At 38.9% G+C, this 25720-nt stretch overlaps 1 protein-coding gene across 2 annotated transcripts in view; it reads right to left on the bottom strand.

Annotated features, from left to right (window-relative positions):
* clstn2a (calsyntenin 2a) overlaps positions 1–25720 on the bottom strand; it is a 572678-nt gene that overhangs the window by 54013 nt on the left and 492945 nt on the right. For both annotated transcript variants that reach the window (XM_063045919.1, XM_063045920.1), the window contains one exon: positions 12339–12501. In XM_063045919.1, coding sequence (XP_062901989.1) covers positions 12339–12501 — 163 coding nt within the window. The remainder of the gene's footprint in view (positions 1–12338; positions 12502–25720) is intronic.

Here is a 25720-nt window from a genome sequence, read left to right as displayed (position 1 = left end):
GTAAAATGATTAGGAGGAACTTCTTCACCGGAAGGTGGTGACAGTGTGGAATGAGCTGCCAGAGGAAGTGCTGAAAGTGAGTTCTATTGCAACACTTAACAGAAGTTTGAATAAATACATGGAGAGTGGAGTTATGGAGACTATGGTCCACTGTGGGTCAATAGAATTAGGCAGAATAACAGTTTGGCATGGATTGCATGTAGTGTTCTATGATTCTCTAACCAGTAAAGGCTTCATGGAGGCAACATAGCTAACAAAAGACTGTATACTCCTAAGATGGCATTGATAAGAGGCGACTCTTTGCAGGCAGCTCTGAACGGAATCATTAAATATTCCTATTGAACTGAAATCCACAGACACAGTCATGGATAAGTCAATAAGCGACATCGTTTTAAAACCTTTAAATATCTATTGATCCTTAGAAATCGGGGGACCCTGGACTGCACACCTGTGTTGCGAGTGCAGTTCCCCTTTAAGAAAAGGGAAATGAGCGAAGCGTGCTGGTCTGCAAGAATGATTAAAATGCAGAGCCCTGAGATCCCTCATTCCCCACTATCCCACTGGTGAATGAACAGTCCTTGTTAACAAAACTAGAAAACCAGATCAATCAGAGCAAGATTGTAGTACCAGAGGGACATCAGGGACTGCTATGTACTCTGCTGCATGGAAACAAGGCTCACCCCCACCAGTTCGGATGCAGTGTGGCAGCCTGAGTGTTTTGTCATCCACTGCAAAGACAGGACAGCTAAGTTATTTAATGGCGAAGTATGCTTCGTGATTAACTCATCGTGGTGCACAGTCATGGTGGTTCTGTCGCAGTCCTGCTTACCTGAGCTGCAGTACTTCGTGGTCAAGTGTCATCCATGTCATCTACTGAGAGAGTTTTCCACTACTACTGCGGTAGCAGTGTACATTCCACCCCTGGCCAACATTAGGTAGACACTGGAGGAGCTGAGCACTGCGATCAGCAGACAGAAAACAGTGAAACCTGATGTTTTCCCTATTATTGCAGGGATTTTTAACCAGGTCAGCTTGAAGAAGTCTCTGACCAACTACAACCAACATATCACCTGTGGAGCCAAAGGGATCAACATACTTCACCACTACTATGCCACCATCAAGAATGCCATCCTACACCTGCACTTTGGGAAGTCCGATCACCTGACTGCATCTCTGCTCCTGGCGTACATGCAGAGACTAAAGACTGCAGCACCAGTGGTGAGGACCAAGAAGGCAAAGTCAAAGGAGGCAGAAGAGCTTTCAGTCAATGGACTGGACAGTATTCTGGGATTTATATCTGAATCGGAATGAATATGTCACAGTTTTCACTGACTTCATCAAGACCTGTGTGGACGGGGGTGTACCTTTAAGAACATACTGGACATATTCAAATCAAAGGTTGTGGATGAATCAGGAGATTCATAGTCTGCTGTGGGCTAGATCTATGGTACTCAAGACTGGTGATCCTGAACTATCCACAAAATCCAGGTATGACTTAAGTAAAGCTAGTTTAAGAGCAAGAAAACAATTCCAATTGAAGTCAGAGACTGAATCGTCAGTTCTCTGCCAGAGTTTGCAGGCCACTACTTTCTGCAAGGCAAAACCTAGCATCGTGAACGGCAGTGATGTTTCACTCCCAGATGAACTCAATGCCTTTTATGCATGCTTTGAAAGGGAGAATAAAACTACCCCTGTGTGAATCCCTGCAGCTCTGGTGACCCTGTGATCTCTGTTTCGGAGACTGACACCTGAACCTCTTTTAAGAGGGTGAACCCTCACAAGGTGTCAGGCCCTGTTGGTGTACCTGGCAGGGTTCTGAAAACCTGTGCCAACCAACTGACGGGAGTTTTCAAAGACATCTTCAATCTCTTACTGAGCTTCCCACCTGCTTCAAAATGGTGACAATCATACCAGTGCCAAGAAGAGGAGAATGAGCTGCCTCAACATCTATTGCCCAGTTGCACTCACATCTACTGTGGTGAAGTGCTTTGAGAGTTTGTTCATGGCCAGAATCAACTCCTGCCTGAGCAAGGTCCTGGATCCCCTACTATTTGCCCATTGTCACAATAGGTATACAGTGAATGGACACTCACTGGCTATCCATTCAGCCTTGGGTCATCTGGACAACAGCAACACCTATATCAGGCTGCTGTTTTTTATTCCAGCTCAGCATTCAACCACATCATGCCCTCAATACTAATCAACAAGGTCCAAAGCCTAGACCTCTGTACCAACATTGGCATCTGGATCTTTGACTTCCTATCAGGAGCCCACAGTCAGTCCGGATTGGAAATAACATCTCCTTGCTGACAAGCAACACTGACGCATCTCAAAGATGTGGACTTAACCCACTGCTCTACTCTCTCTACGTCCGCAACTGTGTGACTAGACACAACTCAAACACTATCTATAAATTTGATGAATGTTAGATGAATTTCAAATGGTGATGAGGAGACAAACAGGAGTGAGGTAGTTCAGCTGATTGAGAAGCGTTGCAACAACAACCTTGCTCTTAATGTCAGTAAGACCACGGAATTGATTATGGGCTTCAGGAAGGGGAAGTCAAGGGAACACAAATCAGTCCTCTCCAAGGGATTAGCAGTGAAAAGGGTGAGCAGTTTCAAGTTACTGGGTGTTAACATCGCTGAAGATCTATGCTGGGCCCAAAATGTTGACGCAATTACAAAGAAAGCATGACAATGGCTATATTTCATTAGTTACTTGAGGAGACTTGGTATGTCACCAAACACTCTCGCCAATTTTTACAGGGGTACCCTGGCAAGCATTCTAACGGGCTGCATCACTCTTTGATATGGAGGGGCCACCGCACAAGATTGTAAAAAGCTTTAGAAAGTTGCAAAGTTCACCAGCAGCATGGAGTTCATCTTCCAAAGGCAATGCCTCAAAACGGTTGGCATTCATCGTTAAGGAGCCTATCACCCAGGACATGCCCTCTTCTCATTGTTATTTTCAAGTAGAAGTTATAAAAGCCTTAATACATATACCAAACATTTTAGGAAACACTTCTTCCCTTTTTCCATCAGATTTCTGAATGGAGAATGAAATCATGTACACTATCTCACTATTTTTTTCTTTTTTTTGCTCTATTTTTGCACTATTTATTTAATTTAAATTTTATTTTTATTCTTAATTTTCTTTATAGTATTTATTATGTGTTGCACTGTATTGAGCCATAAAACAACACACCTCACGAAATATGCCAGAGATATTAAACCTGATTCTGATTTTGAAAAGGCAGCGATGGTAAGACTAAGACAAGTACTTGTACCCTGTACTCTTTAAATCTTTTTCGGTGCTATATAATCATTAAAGATGCAACTTTGAAACAAAAAAACATTGAAAAATTAAATGCTTTTAATGCTATAAATCATAAATGTTTTTCTTAATTTGCAAACTTGTCTACTTAGAATTCACTGAACAAAATCTGCACATCACTACTTACTAACACTAGATGGCGTCAGAATTCAAAATATTGTGAACTATCTACAATACAACTTGGCTCAGGACTTTCGCCGACAAGATTTACTGGACTATTTACTATTGGATGTTAATTCTATTAATATCCCACAAACTTTTAATTAATTTTAAGATATTACACAGCAGTTTAATAAATTTTCCAGTGAACTAGATAATTTATGGGAATGCAAAAATTGAAACCTAGGTGAACTGGGGCTCCAATGAGTTCAAAGGGAATGTGGGATCTGGGACCTAGATGAGACAAAGGCGATCATGGAAATCAGGATCTGGATGAATTGAACAGGAATGTGGGAATTGTGGTCCTGGTAAATGGAAATGGAAAGAGGGAACTGGGGCTCAGGGGAGTCAAAGAAAACATGGGGCCACGGTGAGTGGATGGGAATGTATGAATTGGAGCCCCAGTGAGTGAAAACAGAGCACAATAAGTATTAATCGATAAGTCAGATGCCAAATTATCAGGGTTCCAAGTCATCAGTAATACGATTTACGGTATTTCTAAATTTGGGAATTTTGAAATTTTTAGTATTACAATGTGGAGTTACATGGATAAGAAAGGTCCTGAACTGTATGAAATAAAAGAACATGCAAAGGAGTCTTTCAGGCCCCTTACAGTAGACCTATGCTGTGAAACTTCCTCTAACTTGCAGAATGCTTTGTTTAGCATCAAAAGTAATAAAGAAACCTTGAAGTCTTAAGACATAACTTGCAGTGAAATAGTTCCTTAGAAAAGTCATTCTTTTTGGAAGAACAGAATGAAACCTTCACTCTGGTGATGCTCATGCTTATCCATTGCCTGAAAGTTTGGTGCAAGCAGAAATGAACTGAATAGATATCTGAAAAAAGAAAAAAATAATCTGAGCAGGAGCAGGCAGCATAATTAATTGGATAGCTTTATCAAAGTCAGCACAGACATGATGAGCTGACAAGATTTTCTCTCGGCAAGTTGGTTACCATGGATGGCATCCATCTGCCTGTAAGTATGCAATTGGAAATGTCAGTACTTTGTATTTATCCATCCTAAAGGGCATCTATCATATCTCAATAACCATTATACCTGCATTGTATAATTAGCCTGCACTTCTTGGTTTCTACATTTCTCACACCCTGAGTCATGTCACTTTCAACAGCCATCTTTAAAACTACTCATTTAATATCTTTATTCAAGACAGACGCAACAGATTCCTGAGGGACTTCAGTGGTGACTGGATCCCTAGCTGAAATACTTCGATTAATTGCTACTGCTGGCCAGAAGTATGCAGCCAATTTGTCGTCTAGTTTAAAATTGGTTCATTAATCCCAGCTCCCTTGGAACAACTATTCTTGCCACAGCTGTAATAACAACCTGAGAACTTCCAGGGCAAACAAAAGTACTACTGCATTCCTGATTTTTGCTTTTTTTTGTTCCCTAGCAGGTATTTTTTCTGTAATTCAGTTATGTGCAAGGGGTGTCCTTTAACAAACAAAACATTTGCACAGATTCAAATTTAAATTGCCACAATGGGCAGCAAGAATTCAAGAACCTGCCATTGACCCAGCATGCACTATAAGATAATTACAAAGAAAGCATGGCAGCACCTCTACTTCCTTAGGAGTTTGCGGACATTTGGCATGACATCTAAAACTTTGACAAACTTCTGTTGATTGATGCAGAGTATATTGGGTAACACTAATACCCTTGAATGAAAAATCCTACAAAAAGTAGTGGATACGCCCCAGTCCATCACAGGTAAAGTCCTCCCAGCCACTGAGCACATCTACATGAAACACTGTCGTAGGAAAGCTGTCCATCATCAGGGACTTTTTTGCTGCTGCCATCAGGAAGAAGGTACAGAAGCCTCAGGAGTCACACCACCAGGTTCAGGAACAGTTCCTACTCCACAACCATCAGGGCATAACTTCACTCAACTTCACTTGCCCCATCATTGAAATATTCCCACAACCATTGCACTCGCTTTCAAGGACATTTCATCTCATGTTCTCAATATTTATTGCTTATTTATTTATTGTTGTTGTTTCTTTGTTTTGTATTTGCAATTTGGTGTCTTTGGCATTCTGGTTGAATGCCCAAGTTGGGCAATCTTTTATTGATTCTGTTTAGTTACTATTCTATGGATTTATTGAATATGCCAACAAGGAAATGAATCTCAGGGTGGTAAGTGATAATAAATTTACTTTGAACTTTGTTTGAATTTGGAAGGATGTGTCTTGAAACAACCAGACTGCTTTGCTGGTGTCACATTTCACAGCTCATTTCAAATGGCTACAAGATGATCTACTGCTTTGTTAAAGGTCATTAGCTGGAATAAGCTATTTGTTATTTTATCTCACATGGCTAAGCAAATGTTCATACGAAAGGTCACGGGCCTGAAACATGACCTATTTCTCTCCCCACTGATGTCAAGTTTTTCCAGCAATTTTTGTTTTTAATTTTAGTAATTTGGCCCATTGAGTGGAAAAAGGTTGCACTGCAGAACTTTATAGTATCATCAGCTCGCTACAAAAAAAGCACCCGGATAGTTTATTCATAATTGCAAGAGACTTCAATTAAGTTATTTATTGTATTTTTGCTTTCTTTATTGTGTTCTTTATGCTTATTGTGCATTTTTATGTTTTATTGGATCCAGAGTAGCACTCATTTATTTCTCCTATACACTTGTGCACTGAAGAACGACAATAAACAACCTTGAATTTTAAATCTTGAGAGATCCTTTACACATTAGCACGATGTTAGGTGTCAGTAAAGAATATATTTTTGGATGAAAGATAGAAAGTGTTATCTTCTGCTGTTTCCTGACCGCTAAAATGTCCAAACTCCACACTGACAGCAACAGGAGTCAGACCGGAATCACGGTTTCAGGCGCTGTGAGGCACTGGCTCTGTTACTTATTCACAGCTGACATGCACCATCTACAAGTGATGTGTTTGAAGCCACTGGCGTGCCACAGATATGCATGAGTGACTCAGTGGCCATTATAAATCACAGATCCAAATAATTGATGCTACGGAGTGACCCTATAGAGCGATTCAGCACAAAAACAGACCCTTCGACTTACAGGTTCATGCCGACCAAGATGGTCATCCAAACTAGTCCAATTTGCCAGTGTTTGGCCTCAGTAGTGACCTATTGCCTTTGACATGTTACCTTTGTGTCCAGTCAAATTAATATGGCAATGTAGTAACTACTAACTGTCAAACAAGTCTATTTACAACTTCCCTTCCTAGCTTCCCCGATACTGCAGTACCATTCAGTACTCTATTCTCATCGCATAATTCCACTTTTCTGACTCACTTTCCAAAAACCAGGGATAATCAGTTCCCTATGAATTCTATATGCTCCATTGTTCATCTTAGGAAGTTCTGTTATGTTGCACAATACTCTTATATGTTAAAAATAAGGATTTGATCAAAAATCCATGTTGTGCTCCAGAAACCTTCCTATAAACTTCTAGTCTGGTTATCTACTTATGATGTGCCAGTGAGCAAGTGCAGTACCAACAGACAGCATTTGTATGATCTAATGAGGCCCACAATTAGTACAGACCTCAAACTCTGAAGCAAGCTTTAGTCTTCTTTTGGATAGTTAAAGTGCCCGTCCTTAACCTTGAGCACTGTATGGAGTCTGAGGCATCCATCTTTTCCCATGTAGGTTTTCCATCCACCTTCTTTAACTTTTCATTGTAAATAGCTGTCTCCAAATTCCCACATCGACTTCCTGCTGACCTAATTAGGACCACCCCTATGATTTCCTGTTCCCTACTCAAATGGTCACTGTTCACCTTCAATGTTCAATTTTCCCATTCCATCTTCAATCCTTGCTCCCTGAAAACATCCCTACCTTGCATTCCTCTCCGTTCCTCTTCTAATCTGCTCCTAAAACCTTTCCATCACCGTCTCTGCTCTACAATAGCAGGAATTTGGGGATGAAACTCTTTTGCATGTGTGTTTTTTTCTGTTGTAAGGTCTCTTCTATCATAGATGACATCTTGAACCTCAAGTGTGCATTACACTCATAGGACTTGTCCCTCATTCAAAATGAACTTGTGCCCTCTCCTAGTAAAGTGATTGAGAATTATAAATATCTTATGTTTTCATTGATTTATCAACTGTAGAACTGACAATGCAAGTTGCTCCTTATCCACTCTTCAACTATGGCCTGTTAATCTAATCACCCGCACCTCAACATACTCTTGAAAATATACTCCCAAGAGTAGATTTCCAAATCCTTGTGCTCAATGAGAAATCATTACAAAGTTGCAAGCCTGCCGACATATTAGCATTATTGACCTTATTCCAGCTGTGCTCATCACTTCATGACGCACATTACTTAGCATTCTCTATTTTGTTGATGGACCTCCGAGATTTATTTTCTATTCTTTTCTCCCTGGTTGGGCATCTAGTTTTAGAGCACTGTCAAATGTTCGCCTGAAATAATATTATGTCAAGATGAGTGTGTTACATAGATTACAGACTGCATAAATCTCTGTGTCACTTCACTGTATTGGGAGAATTCAGAAATACTCATAAAGTTGCAAATTATATTTGTTTTTTTTCCCGCTAACAGCTTGTTACAAATGTCAGATCTTACTATGACAGATATTAAAGTGAGCAGAACCAATGTTTTGCTAAATGTAATACTGTGAGAATAAAACATTAACTGATACTGTTAATGTTTGTACAAAAATGCACATACTTATTTCAACCAGTTCTGTAGCTGTATGATTAAAACAACCCTTAAATATAATTTGTGTTCAATAACATCTGTTTGCAGGGATTTTTAGCTGCAGTGGCGGCTCACCATAGCAGACACCAGCAATCAAACAGAATTCTGCAAACAGCAAACTGATTGAATCAGAGTTAAGTGGTTATGGAATTCATGCCCCCCTCAGGTGACCCAATATTTCTAATAAATACGATAGCATCTAATGGAAAAAATTCTCAACTTAGATGACTTAAGAGCATTGGTGATTTGTGACAGTAATAGAGAGACATAACAAATTCATTATTTGAAGAAGTTTCATGTAGTAATTGACTCTTGACTGAATTGTTTGTAAATTCGATATTCCTGCACACGTGTGACATTTCTTTAATTACTTAACAATCAATACCCCAGAAAAATCAGCCAGTGAGGTTTAGAAAGATGATGAATGTGGATATTTTTCCATATTTTTGTTGAACTTCTATGAATTTTATACTCATTATTTGGTTAAATTTATGAAATTGTTATGTTAATTATTGCTATTTTTATTGTTTATTAGGATTCTCTCTTGCCATAAGTGAGCTGTTGAACCACAGAGATTGCTTGCTTGATTTATGTTCATCAGGTAAAATGGAGATCAAAGTTAATGCCTTACGTAAATTATATTTAATTAACTTCACCCTTCCGAAGGTACGTAGCTTCTGATTGTTCTACATTGGAATATCTTCACCCATTTTCCTACTCAATTATTTGTTAGTTTCATAAGGGATACCATTCCTCCATTTCTTGTCCAAGTGGTATGACCATGCTCTCCAGTCACAATTTCTCCCACAGTCCCCTTATTACCTCATCCATAAACAAAGTAATCACAAAGAGGAGCTTGGTGATTTTTCATTTTTTATCCCTCCTTAACCTAAGAGCAAAGAGGTGAATGCCAAAAACACCCACAGTGGTGCACAATCAAGAGGTCACTTCAGTAATGGTACTACACATCCAGTTATAACGGATGCCCAAATAATGAGTGGAGTGTGAATAACAGAGTGGTCCAGGTAGCAGAGTCACTGTCTCTCAGCTCCTGTGACCTGGGTTTATTCTTAACCTCTCCTGCTCTCTGTGTTGAGTTTTCGAAGTCTTTCTGTGACTTAGTGGGTTTTCTCTTGATCTCCTACATCCCAAAGACATGCAGTTGGGTAGGTTAATTTGCTGCTGTAAATTGCCCCTATTGAGTGTAATTGTAGAAACAAAAGGGAGCTGATAACAAAAGGGAGACTAAACCTGGGATTACAGTAAAAGGGTGCTCAACGATCTCTATAGTTCCAGAGGGCCAACGGGCCTGTCTGCATGTTGACTGACCCTATTATTCTAATCTATTTCTCTTTCTACATTTTATAGCCCTGGTAGATATTTCTGAAGGCTGTAATTGTACATAATTATATGTTATAATATTTTAAAGGCTTCTTCATCTGCACCATTTCTGCACTAGGGTCATTTTAATTTTGGCTGGAAGGAGATGCAGGGATGGGTTGGGGTTTGACATGATACTGTTTTCAGATTTAACATTTCAAGACTTAACCCAGGAACAAGCCTTTGCTTATTGTTAGCTGGAGTGTATATGCACTCCACCTGGTAAATCTTTAATAATCCCAAAGGTTAAACATAAAACTCTTAATTTAATTATAGCCCTAAAGTTCTACTCCAAATTTCAGCATGTAGTTATGCACAGTGGAATAAAAATAATATGCTCGTAATATCCTCCCTCCATAACTGAAGCTGTACGTTATCTAAAATTCAGCAGATCTTGAATGTTTCCTTCAAAAATGGCTTCTTTACAATCCAACAGCTATTAGAATTGATCTCTATTGCTGATTAACTATCTGTTACTATGGCAACACTTTCCTTCATTTACATTAATCATTCAACCAATTAGTTAAAGTGTAAATAAGAAAACATGAAATCTTTACACCGAATAAAAGTTCAATCAATTAGCCCCCAAAGCAGGCTGAAGCATAATTTGTGAAGTCTACTCTACTGATTTAAATGATCCTAAAAATGAAGGTCTAAAATGAACACTGTAGCTGGATTCTGTCATTCCAGTAGCGCTGTCTCATATGATATTTAAATACCCTTAACACAAAAGTGATGGTGTGAAAGGATATGCAATAAATATGGCCAACAATAAAACAAAATAAAAACATATGGCAACCTTCCCGAATAGAGCACGGATATATAAATAGGACATTTTTTGGGGGAAAATAATCATAAATTAAACATGGATGGAATCCCACAATATTTGAAAGTACTAGTCAATAGTCTGATCATTGTCCAGTCTATTTAAAATACAACACTGTTTAATTCATCTGGAGAAAAATAAAATACCAGTCAGACAATGATATCTGGATATCCATTTTAAAGTGATTCAAAGATACAAAACAGAATTATGATCAAAAATGTATAAATTATACACTTTGAAATTTGTCTGCTGATAGGCTGCCATAATCTGTATAAGTAAAGCTTCAAAAACTTTGCATACTACTTCCTGAAAATTTGAGCAACAGACTTTATAAGTCAATACGATCTATTCATTCCAAATAATCTTTATTTTTCTCTCAAAATAATTAAAATACTCTAGAATTTGAATAATTGTTTGAATTCAGCTAAAGGCAATGACTGGTATTAGCAGAGAATGGGAAACAAAAATATTATTTCCCTAGAATTTTTCTTACACTTAAAATTACAAGAAATCCACTATTTGACACATGCCTAACTTGTTTCCATTTAGTGCTGTTTTCAAACAGATACACCAAACAATTCGATAATTACTTCTCTGAAACTTTTAAGTAATCTCAAAGAGAATGGAATGGAGAGTGTTAAAATTTATCTACAATTTATATACAATTTAATTAAAAATTAAATAGCTAAATCAGGCAGTAAATCTTATATCGAAAAAAAATGTTTCAGGTTTGGATCTGTCACCTATCTGTAAAAATATAAAGGTAAAAGGCTAGAATTTCTAAAGATTCAGAAACTGGTGGCAAAATAGCCCAATGAAACAGATCAATATTAGCTTCTTCCAGCTCTCTGAGGAAGCAGTTTCCTTCAGTACATGATGTGCTAGGGCTCTTTGGTTTAAAAGTCTGCACAACAGGATTGAATTTTGAGGTGAAGTAGCTTGTTAAACTCAGTAAAAGCATGCTCAGGGGACAACAAATTGTCAAAGTCCTGAACGGGGTAGAGGGAAGAACTGGTTAAACTAAAAATGTGATCATGGGGTAAATGGTTCAGGATGTAAGTTCTGAAGAATGGTTATGGACCTGAAACAGTCACTATGTTCACCTCATGAATGCTGTTTGGCCTGTTAAATGTTAACAGGCTTTTATTTTTATTTTAGATTTACCGAATCTTCAACATTTTACTCTTGAATCAATTAAACTAGGCATCACCATTCACCACTTAAGTAGGATGCTGGATGTTGTTGCTGGGACCTGGTTCAACCTGTACCAGAGAGGAGAAAGTTAAATTGCCTTTAAACTCAAGAGACAGCATAGGCCATCAACTTTTTGCTGTTGATGTTTCTGTAGCAGGCAATTTCTTTTTTACGAGGTCGAGTTGCTAGCTCGACGCTCAACCCAGCATGGATGGAAAGCGTGCACAGGAGCCAGCTGGATTCGAACTCGGGACCTTCCGCCCCAAAGTCCAGTGCTGATGCCACTATGCCACCAGCTGGCCAACCTGTACCATTATTATGCAACTTTTCATACAGAGGAATATCACTTCTGATTAGCATAATTTCATTTGCATACTGTTGCATATTTTGTAAATAATAAGAATCAGGGAGATTCAAGCAACCAAAACTTAATCAAGATATGGTTACAATAGGAAGCCTTTGTTTGTCAATGTTCTTATATAATCATTATACATTTAATATAATAGTACCAAAGGAACAGTGAATTATATAACACAATGGACCATGGTGATTTAAAAAAAACAGGAGAAATGAATGATTTCAATTATTTTAGAAAACAGCTGTTTTGTATCTAAATATGTGTTGAAGTGAGCTGGTACAGCTACGTGAGCATATTGAATCTCTCTTGAAATCAAAGCATCTACCCAACATTTACTTGTTCTCCACAGTTAATGACCTTACCCTGCCAACAAGCTCCAACAGTTAGCTGCATATCAATGTGTGACGGGTGGATGGGCCAGTCATCTGTCACCAGGTATGGGTCATAAATCACTCCATCCACGTACAATGTTACTACAGGAAACTCAACATTAATAACGTAATAGTGCCATTCCTTGTCGCAGATCTGCAAAGGAGAAAGACTTCAGATTTATTTCCTGTCAAAACACATATGTACACTTCAACTTTCTGTTTTGCAGGAGATCAACAAACAATTTGATTGTAAAAACAGAAAATGATGCAATATCAGTAAGTCAAGCTGCATTTTTAGAGCGAAGAACAGAGTTAGAATTTCACTCGATGATCCTTCATCAGAACTGGAAAAGTGATAAATCAAGTGGGTTTTAAGTTGGAATAAGAGGAAAGGATGAAGAGATCTAAGGGAATGTACATGATAGGATGAAGACCTAGGTTGTCCTGATGACACATCTGCTCTCAGTGCCATCTAAGAGAGGGATAAAAATGCTTATAGATCATAGTTGATCTGGAGGGTGCCAAATACATGCAAGGTTTTCTTCTTTTATGTTACTGCTAAGGTGAATAAAATGGCTTCTCTGGGCTGTTAACTGCTGAGACGGTGGTTCTCTATAGCAGTATGTTTGGGCTATAATTAGTGATAATGGGACTTGTATTCATTTGCTAACCAATTGGGATAGATGTTATTCTTTCTGTCTGTGTGAAAGCTGTTAGTTTGCGTGGGCTTCGGGGAGAAGGCGCAAGGAGGGTGAAGAGAGAAGAGCTGGCTTGAGGAGACGATGGCCGGACCCGCTGGGCCTGGGGTTGGGGCGGGAGCCCAGGGGCCGACTAGCGAAGGAGGATCAGTGAAAGGGAATTCATGAGCTCCAACATTTATGCACTGGACATGTTTATGAGATTATTGGCGCCTTTTATTTGTTTTCCTTTTCTTTTGTTTCTCTACTAACCACATACATAAATATCAAATCTTAATTGTTTAATCGCACATTGTGGACTGAATGTTATTTCGGGGTTCTGATGTTACACAGAGGACACAACATGCAGCATACACCCAAACAAGAGTGCTAAAGTTTGGTTGGGGAGGGGGCGCCACCCCCAAGATCATGCCACTAGATGCAACGAGTCTTACATACAAGTATATGAATGAAATCAATAGAAAGAAACAAAAACTCTGTGAGATGAAGATGCAACAGTTGCTGGAAGTCTGAAAGGAAAGATAATTCTGGAAATACCCCAAAGATCAGGTAACAGCTGGTGGAGAGAGAAAAATTGAGCTGTTACATTAGAATGATGTTACATCAGAATCAACCATTTCTAATTTCTGGGTAATGGTAATATTTAAATTCTATGTTGAATCCCAGTGGCTGCAAGGTGCTTAGATGGAAGATGAAGTGTTGTTCTTCATGTTTATGTTGGACATCATTGGATGAGTACACGGGGTCAAAGTGTAAGAGTCAGAAGGGAAAGTAAAGTAGCATGTGACTGGAAGCTCAGGATCACTGTGGTAGTCAAGTTGAGATGTTCAGCAAAGTGGTTTCCTGACCTTCATTCAGTTTCACTACATCACGAACACCAAGCACAATACACTAAACTGGCAGATGTGCAAGGGAAAGGGTGCTTCACTTAATAGGATTGTACAAGTCTTGAGAATGTGAAGGAAAGAGATGAAATGGCATGGACTGCACCTTCTGTGGTTGAATGGGAAAATACAAGGGAGAAGGGTACCACTTGGAGAAGATACATGATTAGACAGAGATTTGCAAATGAAATAGTCCGCATGAAATATGAGAAGTGGGCAGGGTGTGAGAGGTGCCTGGTAGTAGAATCTCACTGAAGTTGTTTTACATACTTATCTTATAATTTAAAGTAAATTTATGATTTTACATTGAGCTGCTGCCACAAAACAACACATTTCTTGACTTAATATCAGTGATAATAAACCTGATTCTGATAATATGTGGAATATGGGGCTATGGTTGCAACATGAGAAGAAGAAAACCATAGCTATGCTCGGGCTGGGAGTAAGCATGAGAGTGGAGATGTGGAAGATAGAGGGGATGTGACTGAGTGCCCCCTCACCCTGACATGGAAGGGAAAGAAAGAGGAAGGTAAGCATTTCTTACCTTTTTTTCTGAGGAAAGTCTCAACATCAGAACACATGAGATAGGAAAACTGGGAGAATGGAATCGAATCCTTTTTGGAAGCAGGGTGGGAGCAAGAGTAAGGGTGATAGCTGTGGAAGTCAATGGGCTTTTTATAGGCACTGGTTGAAATGGAGGTAAAGAAGTCAAGAAAGGAAAAATAGTCAGATATGGACCACATGAAAAATGGGAGGAAGGTGGGATCTGGTTGCAAAAATACTGCAATGTAATTGTGTAGGAAGCAGCAACAACACAATCAACAGTGTACAGGAGTGCCAGTTGTTTCAGGACTATTCTGTATATATCACAATGAGCTTCGGCGAACACGGACTCCCATTGTTGCATCAGCTACTTGTGGAGGGTGAGTGGATTTATAGAAAAAAATGTTCAATGTGAGAAAAAATTCAACTAGGGGTTTAGTGGTGGAGAGTAACTGAATGGGCTTCAATTCAAAAGAAGTGAACTGTCATCAATCCATCCTAGAAATGTAGAGGATGAAGATGAGCTGCCTGGGGAAAGGTGACAAAAAGCATCAGAGGAGCCAGGGATATTGAAGTGAAGAAACTGAGAAAAGGAGAAGTAAGGCAGGAAGAGATACATTTGGCAGGACAAGAGCAGACTGAAACAATGGGCTTTCCAGGACATTCTTACTTCTGGATCATGCAGGGTTGGGAAGTTATGAAGCTGGATGTCATCTGAGGGAATGAGATTATTATTTTTTTTCACTTTCCACACTACACTATTTGCTGAGTGTTTGCAGTTTTCCCTTTTACTTTAGGTTTCCAGCAATTCTACATTCTTTATCTAGGTTTCAGTATTTTTTCCTCGAATGCCCTTATTTATTTTCCTAATTTTCATTCCTCCAGAAAGATGAGCTACAATGAACAAGTATTAATTTTTCTCTCAAAGATTGCACAAGTTGGACTCTATCTTATCAAATTTATTCCCTTTTTTCTTTCTACCCCTCTTTCTCCAGTCTACAGCTTAAATCATGATTAATCCCTCACATTTTGAGATCCAATTAGAGATCACTGACCTGACATGTTTATTTTTTTCTCAAAAGTACTGCCTGACCTGATGATTTTTTTCCCCAACATTCGCTGGTTTCTGTTCAGATTTCTATCATCTGCAGATTTTACTTTTCAAGTAATTCAAAACCCTGTTATATAATGTGAATGCTACATCATTCAACACCAAGCTTCTTCTCAGTGCTTAATAACAGCATTATTGGCTGTGCAAAATAGATTATATTAAAACATTGTGACACTTATTGCATATTATAGCTACTATTAATTTTGAATAATTTAATAGAGTTTGCACGTTCTTCTCTGTTCTTGGTAAATGCAGGAAAGATCTGACTGAAATTTGATCACAATAAAAATTTAATAAGCCAGTATCTGCTTAAACATATAATATCTGAAAGAACTGATAACTGTATTTAAATGTTGAATTCATGAATGTATTTAATTTTATTTTGATTTCTTTTCAATTTGAAATTCCTACATGTAGGGATTGAGAAAATATAGTAAATGATTCTGTTCAATGCAGATGTAGTCACCAGAATTTCATTATTGTTCAAAGATGAGAATTGATTGCCCTTAGAAAACCGCTCTATTTTTCATTCCATCAGCAACATATTTAAAACAGAACAAATCTTTGCTAGATTTGCTTAAAATACATTCTAATTACTTAATTTCTCAGTCCAAGGCCTTCTGAAGAACATAAAAAAATCCTTTGCTTTATTGGTGCATAATATGAAGGTGCCAGCTCTGATTCATTGAGTTTAATACCATTGCACGAGTAAGCTCAATGCATTGCTGGTGATTAGCAACAGTGCTAATTTGCTTTCGAAAATGAAATTTAAAGTTGTTGATTACGGTAACAAGTCATTGCAGGCGTTAGGGTGAAGCAACCATCGTCAAAGTATGAAGTTTAAGAGATAGTAGTCATTTATATAAATGACAACCAGTCTCCGTGAACTATTTTAAAACGTACACTGAATGTGGTAATCAATTGTGAAATTAAAAGCAAAGCTGCATGAATCAGCACCGTCTGAAGACATCTGGCTGCAGGCTGACAGTAGGTGGCCACTTAAGTGGTATGGTTTATAAACGCACATAATCATAAGACATTCTCGTAAGCATTGGTCAAATGTAAAGACAATGCAGCTATGCTAATTGACCTATAATTTGACCTGGAATTTAGAAGGATGAGAGGGGATCTCATTGAAATCTTTCAAGTGTCGAAAGGCCTGGACAGCGCAGATGTGGAAAGGATATTTCCCATCATGGGGGAGTCTAGGACAAGAGGGCACAGCCTCAGGATAGAGCAGCGTCCATTTAAAACAGAGATGCAGAGAAATTTCTTTATCCAGAGGGTAGTGAATTTCTGGAATTTATTACCAAAGGCAGCTTTGGAGGCCAGGTCGCTAGGTATATTTAAGGCAGAGCTTGATAGGTTCTTCATTGAAGATGGCATCAAAAGTTAAGGACAGAAGGCTGGGGAGTGGGGCAGAGGAGGGTAAAAAAGGATCAGCCGTGATTGAGTGGCAGAGCAGACTCGATGGGCTAAATGGCCTAACTCTGCTCCCATGTCTTATGGTCTATATCAAACCCAATTATTTAACGCTTAGCCAAAAACAACAGTTGGGTACTTGTGTATGCATAGATTTGTCTCTCACAACACTAACTTTGAATGCCTGGGATCATCGTCCTCAGAAGCTTCTAGACCATCCTCAGGAATTACTTTGTCTTAACCAAGGTGTTTGAATATTCAGAGGTGTCTTGTTAGGGGAAGACATGCTCTCATTGTAAACATAAAATTCAATGGAATCATGTGTCTACACTCAAAATATTGAAGTAAACCATGCTATTGTAACAATTGAAATTATGTTCAATCACTTTCTGTTATCTTTATTCTTATGTGTATAAATACCCAATAGTACTCTGAGTTCCACTGAGAAATTCACCCAGGAAAGTCTTCCATTAAGTCTCCCCCCGAATATCTGCTTGGGTGGAATGAAGAACTTTTACATCTACAGTGATTGCACTCCATATGGCTCATTCAAAGTCACAACAGCACACTTCTTTTATTTAGGATTATGTATATTATTTTTTGATTAATAACTAAGAATACTCAGCTTTAACTGAGCAGACTTGCATGAAAAAAATAAGAATGACTGCATTGAAACATTGCTTACATTTGAGGAAAATCCAGGTGACTTTGCTTTTAATTTAAAATTTTAAATTTCTAAAGCTCCTTTACATAAACAATCAATCAGCTAGTATTTCCCAAGAGAATGTCCTTTCTGATTCTGTGGAATTAGTTCTAACAATCAGGATTTGCACAGCTGTTTATATGCTTTACCCAAGTAAATGAAATTGACACCTTACTGCCAGCAATAGAGGGGAGTTAAATTAATTTATGAGGTTAGAAAGCACTTGGTTTAGTCCCAAAGGTCAGGAAGCACAAATGTTCGATGGTTATGTGAACACACTGAGGAGAACTACTAGCGGATCAACAAGCATTTGAGATCTGTGGTAGACAAGTACGTGGACTTGGGCACAATCCTGTCCATTGTTGAATGGATGGGTGAGGAAATGGTAATAGACCAGAGAAAGTTGACAGTCACAATTAATGCATGACTGCTCACAGCTTAAGAATAAAAAGTTACCCTAGAAGTACATGATTTAACTAAGTGGATGGATTTTCAACTGTCCAACAATTATGATGTGACCTGAAAAAGGCACCACAGTACTTTGTTTCTTCTATTATCTTGCAGTATTTTATGATGGTTAGTACCCTGTGCCCTGCATCTAGTAAGACATTGCTTTTTACCTTTTCTCCCTATTTCCCTTTTCAGTATCAACTTAAACCTTGACTGTCTCATTCTTTTTTCTCCCTCACAATTTGTCAATGAAAGATTAGTGGAATATGCACACAATTTATTTTCAAAGGTGGAAACTGGCATGCTCAAAATTCCAGATGTGTGTTTTTATTTCAGTTACACTCAACTGCACCTCAGCAGCAACATGAAACAACAATTCAAACACTGCTGGGCGATGCTAAGGTTTCTGAAGAGTAATCCGCTGCTCGCATGGATGCAAGTCTCAGAAATTGGCACATTTTCTGCACTTCTGGACATACTGATGGGCAGAGTCACACCTGCGCTCTGCCTTCTCTCATTGGACTTCAGATGGAGCCAAGTCTTGTGGGGAAATGCCTCTCTCAACCCAGCGGAGAACCCATTCCTTTGTTTAGGAATTCTTAACCGGGGAAAAATGCCACTTGTTAAACTGTACAATGCACCTATTAGTTTAACATTTCCTCTTTTACAACAATATAAAACCCTCTTTAAAGTACCGTAATTGAAATTAAGCCACATGGTGATTACTGTCCTGTGGTTGGATGCAAAGTTCTTATTGGTAAAGCTCAAGCTGTTTGATCATAAACTGAACAATCTATTTGGTATTATGATCTACAAGCAAATAAAAATTATTATGTCTTGCATTCATGAAACTCTGTTTCTTAATTACACTTTAAAACTCAAATCTGTGTCCACGTTATATTTACTTTTATATTACAAGGCAAATTAAGCAAAGAGATCAGTACAGTACAGCAAAGGAACAGGCCCTTTCACTCACAATGTATGTACTGACCATCAAACTAATCCCAGCAACACACATAAAAGTTGCTGGTGAACGCAGCAGGCCAGGCAGCATCTCTAGGAAGAGGTGCAGTCGACGCTTCAGGCTGAGACCCTTCATCAGGACTCCTGCAGAATTCCTGTTGTTTGCATTTTTAAAATCAAACTAATCCCATCAGCCTGCACATGATCCATATCCATCCACTTTCTGTCCCAATCTGAATATCTGTTAAACATTATTCCACCACTTCCTCTGGCACCAGGCTGAAGGCAATTGCCACTTTCCCTGCTTCACACTTCTCTTTTGAACATCCCCTCATATTTCCTAGTGTCAATAATTATCTTCTCTGATCTTACGTTGGCTGTTTTGTGTACGTTCACACCCTGGTCTTTCATCTTCCTCTTCCTGTTTTGTTCAAGTTTAATTATCATTCAAGCATACATGAACACCCATGAATACAGCCAAACAAAACAGTGTTCCTCTGGGGCCAAGGTCCAAAACACAGTACTAACAGTCACATACAGCACGCGTGCACGCACGTGCACCCACGTTCACACACACACACACACACACACATATTTATAGCCCAAGTCTCTGAGTAACATGTCCCACAAATTGATGGTGCATGGGTGTTACTGGCAAGATAACACTCTGAGGGTCCATATCTTTTCCCAGTATTTCTCCCAATGGTCGCAGTTAAGTATGCAGCTTGGTCCATATCCAGGGGAGTTCTTTTCCTGTGGACCCTGTGACTTACTGGCAGATGCTGTGCAAGTTTATGCTAGTCAAGTTTTCATTGTTTTCTTTCTGTCAGCTAAATGCATCAAGTCTGATTCCAATCCCTGGAGGCTGGATGTGAGGGCAGTTGAATGGTCAGTGCCTTAATCAGGGCAGCTTCCTGTGTTCTCATTGTGTCCAGAGCATGTACTATCGTGAACTTCTTCACCAACAAAGCTTTCTGCCTTTCTAGGCCATGAACAGTTCTTCCATTTCCTCCAATTTACATCTACTAGCTGTGTTTCTAAACCATAAAATGAGATCAAGATGCATGCTGAATTTTTAATAAATCTTGTCAGGACTTCTGTTCTCTGAGTTATTTATTTCCCAACCACTGAGAACGTCCGATCCTTCATCTTCTCCATGACCTTCTTTCTCACTTAGCAAACTGTTGAATGTCAGTTTACATTTCGACTCACATCTTCCAGATTCATCCACAATCCTGACAGCCTCCTGGTTCATCAAAGGTTATAGCAAAGCAATTATGGCAGCCATCTTTCACGCACTCCAGGTGCACAATCTCCCTGTGTTACTGCTGTCTTCTTCTTTTAATTTTGATAATTCTTTCATCAGTATTCACATTATTCCACGTGGTAGGGAGATGTATTCACCAGTCCATCTTGTTCCTCCAACTGTTTGTTTCTTAATCATATTTTAAGATTCCAATCAGTAACCCTCACTGTCATTGGTTTGAAATTAACCGCCATTTGCTGCCAAGTTATAGAATATGTGTTTTTACATAGCGTATAGTGTACTGGTGCAAGGTACCATAAGTACACATGTATAGTTGCACTTGTTTAATATTTCAGTTATATTACTGTTGGGTTGAGTTCTTCTCTGATCTTCGCAATTTACTTGAAAATGTTTTATCAGCATAAGCAGAGACACCATAATTATATTACTGAACTTGCTTATTCTTGCAATAATATCACTAAAACATTAAACAAATGCCTTCTGGAAGGTCATTGAACAAATAAGTGTTAGCCAGAAGAACTGGGCTGGAAATTAAACATAGCCATGTGATTCAAACTTTGTCAGAATTTGCAGCCAGGGAGCTCACTGGTAAAAGAAACTGCTGGTTGACAAATAATGAGAATACGAAGGCTCAGGTCTGGAAAGCAAATAGATTGCAGGCTACAACATATAAGAGCAACGCAGCATCTTTAGACAGTGCACATGTCCAACAGCTTCCCAATAGAGAGCCTTCAGGATCTCGAGTGATTTTGCTGCTCGCTGAGCAGTACATCGTCAATGTTACTGACAATCTGTGCTTGCTTACCTTGTTGTGACTGCAGTTATTCAAAGATGCAATCAATTTTTCTCTTGCATAAGTGAAACGCATTCAAAAGTAAACGGCAGATTCACATGCCCTTTTAAGCATGATGACAGGGCCACCGCAACCTACCCCAATGACATTTTCATCCAAGAATCTGCTGGTAATGTTCACAGTACAATCAGCAGGTTTTGATAGCCTGTGTATTTCACAGTCCAGGCCATTAAGGGCAGTTATATAATGCACCTTTCCAGTTTTGCACAATCAGTTGTTCTACAGAACAACTGCTAACCTTGCAGCCCACATATCTTAGAAAACCAAAATAGAAGAACCCAAATTATTTAATACCCAGGTTCAAAGTTTATTTTTATTTTGTACAACTTTGCGGAAGGATAAGGTAACACACAATATGCCTGCACGTTACACTGCATGGGAAGTTTCTCTTGTTTTTAGTCCTTTAGAATAGATAAATTGAAATCCAAATAAAAACAAACCTCTTTTAATAATCTAATAATCTTCAAATTACACATAAAAGCATTTTGATGCTATGCTTGCTCCAGGGGCAAGACAAAATAGAATGAAAATTATATTAAATTATTGACAAAAATAGTTGCAGATATATTTCAATTGCTCTTCATACCAAGTAATATACTTAACGGCTCCAGGGAAAATCAGATATATTAAATCATTTTGAGAATAGTTTGCATTATGTATGCAAATTAAAAATGTTCTGTCTCATTTCCATGCAGGCTGAGAAGCAGCTGAACAGATGATGGGATCTATTTCCTTTAACAGTGTGTCTGAGGTAAACGAGTGTTGCTGATAACTGCTCGATGGCCATGAGGCACTCCGAACAAAGAGCAGAAACAAGGCATTACAGCCAAGGACAAGACAGCATCAATAGCACTTAATGAAACAGAAAAGACAAGATTAGCTGTGAGCATTTAAAATTAATGGGTCATGGATGGTATCAGATCAAAAAAGTGATGCAACAAGTAGAACAGAAGAATTGGCCAACAGGAGCATAAGAAGTTGGGTAATTGTGGGATACTGCAGAATTAAACAGCCTGAAGGCGAGAAGGCTAGTTTAGAAACAAAGGTACCACTAAAACCGGCGAACTTTCACCTTATAATTTATTGTTTGGCTGTTAACATGAACACAGAGGAAAAAAAAATTCACTTTAGGAAATATGAGGGATGATTGATAAGTTCATGGCCTAAGGTAGAAGGAGTCAATTTTAGAAAACCTAGTACATTTATTTTTCAACACAGTCCCTTCCTACATTTACAAACTTAGTCCAGCAGTTGTGCAGCATACAGATTGTAGAAGTCGGCGTCTTGGACCTCCAGAAAGTGGTCCACAGCAGGGGTGATTGATAAGTTTATGCCCTAAGATAGAAGGAGATTCCTGGGATGGCAGGACTTTCATATGATGAAAGACTGGATCGACTAGGCTTATATTCGTTGGCATTTAGAAGATTGAGGGGGGATCTTATTGAAACGTATAAAATCCTAAAGGGATTGGACAGGCTAGATGCAGGAAGATTGTTCCCGATGTTGGGGAAGTCCAGAACGAGGGGTCACAGTTTGAGGATAAAGGGGAAGCCTTTTAGGACCAAGATTAGGAAAAACTTCTTCACACAGAGAGTGGTGAACCTGTGGAATTCTCTGCCACAGGAAACAGTTGAGGCCAGATCGGGGGTATGGAGAGAAGGCATGTACAGGCTTCTGAGTGGGATGATCAGCCATGATCATACTGAATGGTGGTACAGGCTCGAAGGGCCCCTACTCCTGCACCTATTTTCTATGTTTCTATAAGATGAGTTATACAGCTCCTGTTACATGCATGTACAGTTAAACTCTTTGAGTGATTATGCAGAAAGTTTGAAGTTAATAACTCAACTCCTTCTACCTCAGGCCACGAACTTATCAATCACCCTTCGTACATCTTTTTTGTTAGAAGCTATCTTAGCTTGTACATGGAAAATAAATGCAACAGTTCACACATAAATAGAATGCATGCATAAATATTACATGGTTTGTTTCTTTTTGATGTTTATACCATGAATGATTTAACACGAGTGGGAGAAGTTCTCTTGATGGGAATGAACTTCTAGAAGCAGAGTTCAGCTGGCATGTCTTGCCATACTGCAGATTTACCATCTATAGTGGAGGATGAATTTCTACTTGTTTTGCTCTTTTGTCTCTGACTGATGAAAGGACAATATTACTAAGCACAGGATCATACTTCACTATGATGTTGCACAGTGTTGCTCATTAAAGTGGAAAATGTTTTTACATGCCTTTCACAAATTTCTTGAAAATTAGGGGAAATGGCAAGAGGAAATGTTGTGCTCTTTGCAATTTATACACCTCTTAGAACTCCCACAGTGAGCTCCTCAATTTGCATAAGGTATAAATTGCATATTCTAAATACCAAATCTTCTAGAGAAATTTAACAATGCAGCTCTCTCAGAAAATTGTGTTTACACCAAAATGGAAGGTACAAACTCAGATTACTTCCAACATTATTTTGTGCCTGAGCATGTAAAGTTCTTCTGTTTGTTAGCAAGTGACATTCAATTTTCCTATCAAAATGGTAGCCTAACTTCAAAGTGAGCCAAGAGCGAAATAATGGGATACAGTGAGATTTGTCACAATGCTTAATACTTATCATGCTCCTAGGACCTAGTACTTGTGAAAATTATTATGAACATTATCAAAACAAAGATGTAATTCAGCTTAATACAGGCCGAATCTTGGAGCCGGGCCCTGGCCTGAGAGTAAGGAATGAGCCAATTGCTGGATCAGATGGAGCTGATTAAAAGTGGCAGATCTGAGGGGAGGCAGAGTTAAAGTGGCGAGACCCAGGACTGAAAATGAGGAACATGCCGATGTCTGACCGATTTAAGTGCTGGGCCAGATTGGAAAGATTGGGTATGGTCTGAATTGAGGCAGAAGGGTCTGGGCCTGAGAGCGTATCAATGTGGTAGGGCCTGGATCCCAGAGCAATGTTTGGCCGATTTAAGTGCAAGGCCAGATTGTAAAGGTCAGGGTACCAGGGCCGGGGGCAAGGATCAGGCCAGTGTTCAGCTTGCTGCTCAGCAGGGTTTACTCATCTCTCTGCTGAACAGAGGCTGCGGCCTGCAACAAACAGGCTCCTGGATTGGCTGTAGTGATGACTGGCTTTGTGGCTGTCAACTCACTTCCATGAACTTTAGTTCTGAATGTTGTTTGCTTATTTTTATTGTTTGCACGATTTGTTCTTGGTTTTGCACATTAGGTGTTTCACAGTCTTCTTTAATGGGTTCATTGCATTTCTTTGTTTTTGTGGCTGCCGGTAAGGAGATGAATCTCAAGGTTGTATATAGTATACATATTTTGATAGTACGTGTACATTGAACTTTACTCTTTCCTTTGGGTACTTTGATGAAAGATTAGTTATTTATGCAAACGAATTTTAAATGTACTCATTTCCAACCAATTAACTACTTACTTAACCAGATTTCTTCTTTGCTGTAGGTACTTCTAGCCTTGACTGTGATTAAATAACTAAATCAAAGTTGTTCTTTTGTTGTTCTTCCTTTATTAACATTATTTTTCTTTTACAAGCTATCAGCACATGGTAACTTGTAAACTACTTTTTTGTGCCTGATAATTTTTGTATAAGCCAAGGTCTTACGTGTAGGTAAGCTTATTGAACTGTACTGAGGCATCAGAGCCAAGTCTACTATTTGGCCTAACATATATACAAATGATATCAGCACAGATCAGGGCCAGGGACAACGATCATGGTCTCATCATTTCTAGCTTAGAAGCTATTGGTTAAGCTACTGGACTACCTGCCAAAGTTTTGGAACATTGATCCATGGCCATGTACTCAGATCTCTCCATGGTATTTAAGTTCACTTCATCATCATCATCATTATGTGTGGTGTCGTAAGATGTGGGTGATCATGGTCTTTGACCATAATTGTCCTTTGCACATTTTTCTACAGATTTCTACAGATTTTTCTTCTGGGCAGTGTCTTTACATGATAGGTGACCTCAGCCATTATCAATACTCTTGGTTGCATAACCAGGAAATGTGATATGCACCGTTTGTTCATATGATCATCCACCAGCTGCTTCCATGGCTTCATGTGACCCTGGTGCTAGTCCTTGCCCAAGAGTGACCTGATGGAAGTACTGCCTTACATCTCCTTTGGTAGAGACGTATCTCCATCCTGCCACTCAAGCATTTAAATTATTCAAGTCATTTAACAAAAGTCTGCATATAGCTTTAAAAAACTGATGTCAGTAATGGTAACCATGAAACTACTGCAATGTAAAAACACATCTCCATGAAAAAAAGTGTGTTATTCCTGCCCATTCTGAGCAAAGTGTGAATCTAGTGTGGGGAACTCATAACTGCCTCCTCCGTTCAAGAACAATGAATATTCAATACCAACATCATCAGCAATGTTCATATCCTATAAATATGGAGATAAAAAGGTACTGAGCCCAATGATAGTGGTTTGACAATTGGTCCAA

Source organism: Mobula hypostoma, chromosome 4 (genome assembly GCF_963921235.1).
Source record: "Mobula hypostoma chromosome 4, sMobHyp1.1, whole genome shotgun sequence".
NCBI lineage: Eukaryota > Metazoa > Chordata > Chondrichthyes > Myliobatiformes > Myliobatidae > Mobula > Mobula hypostoma.
This window is presented reverse-complemented; position numbering and strand designations above follow the sequence as displayed.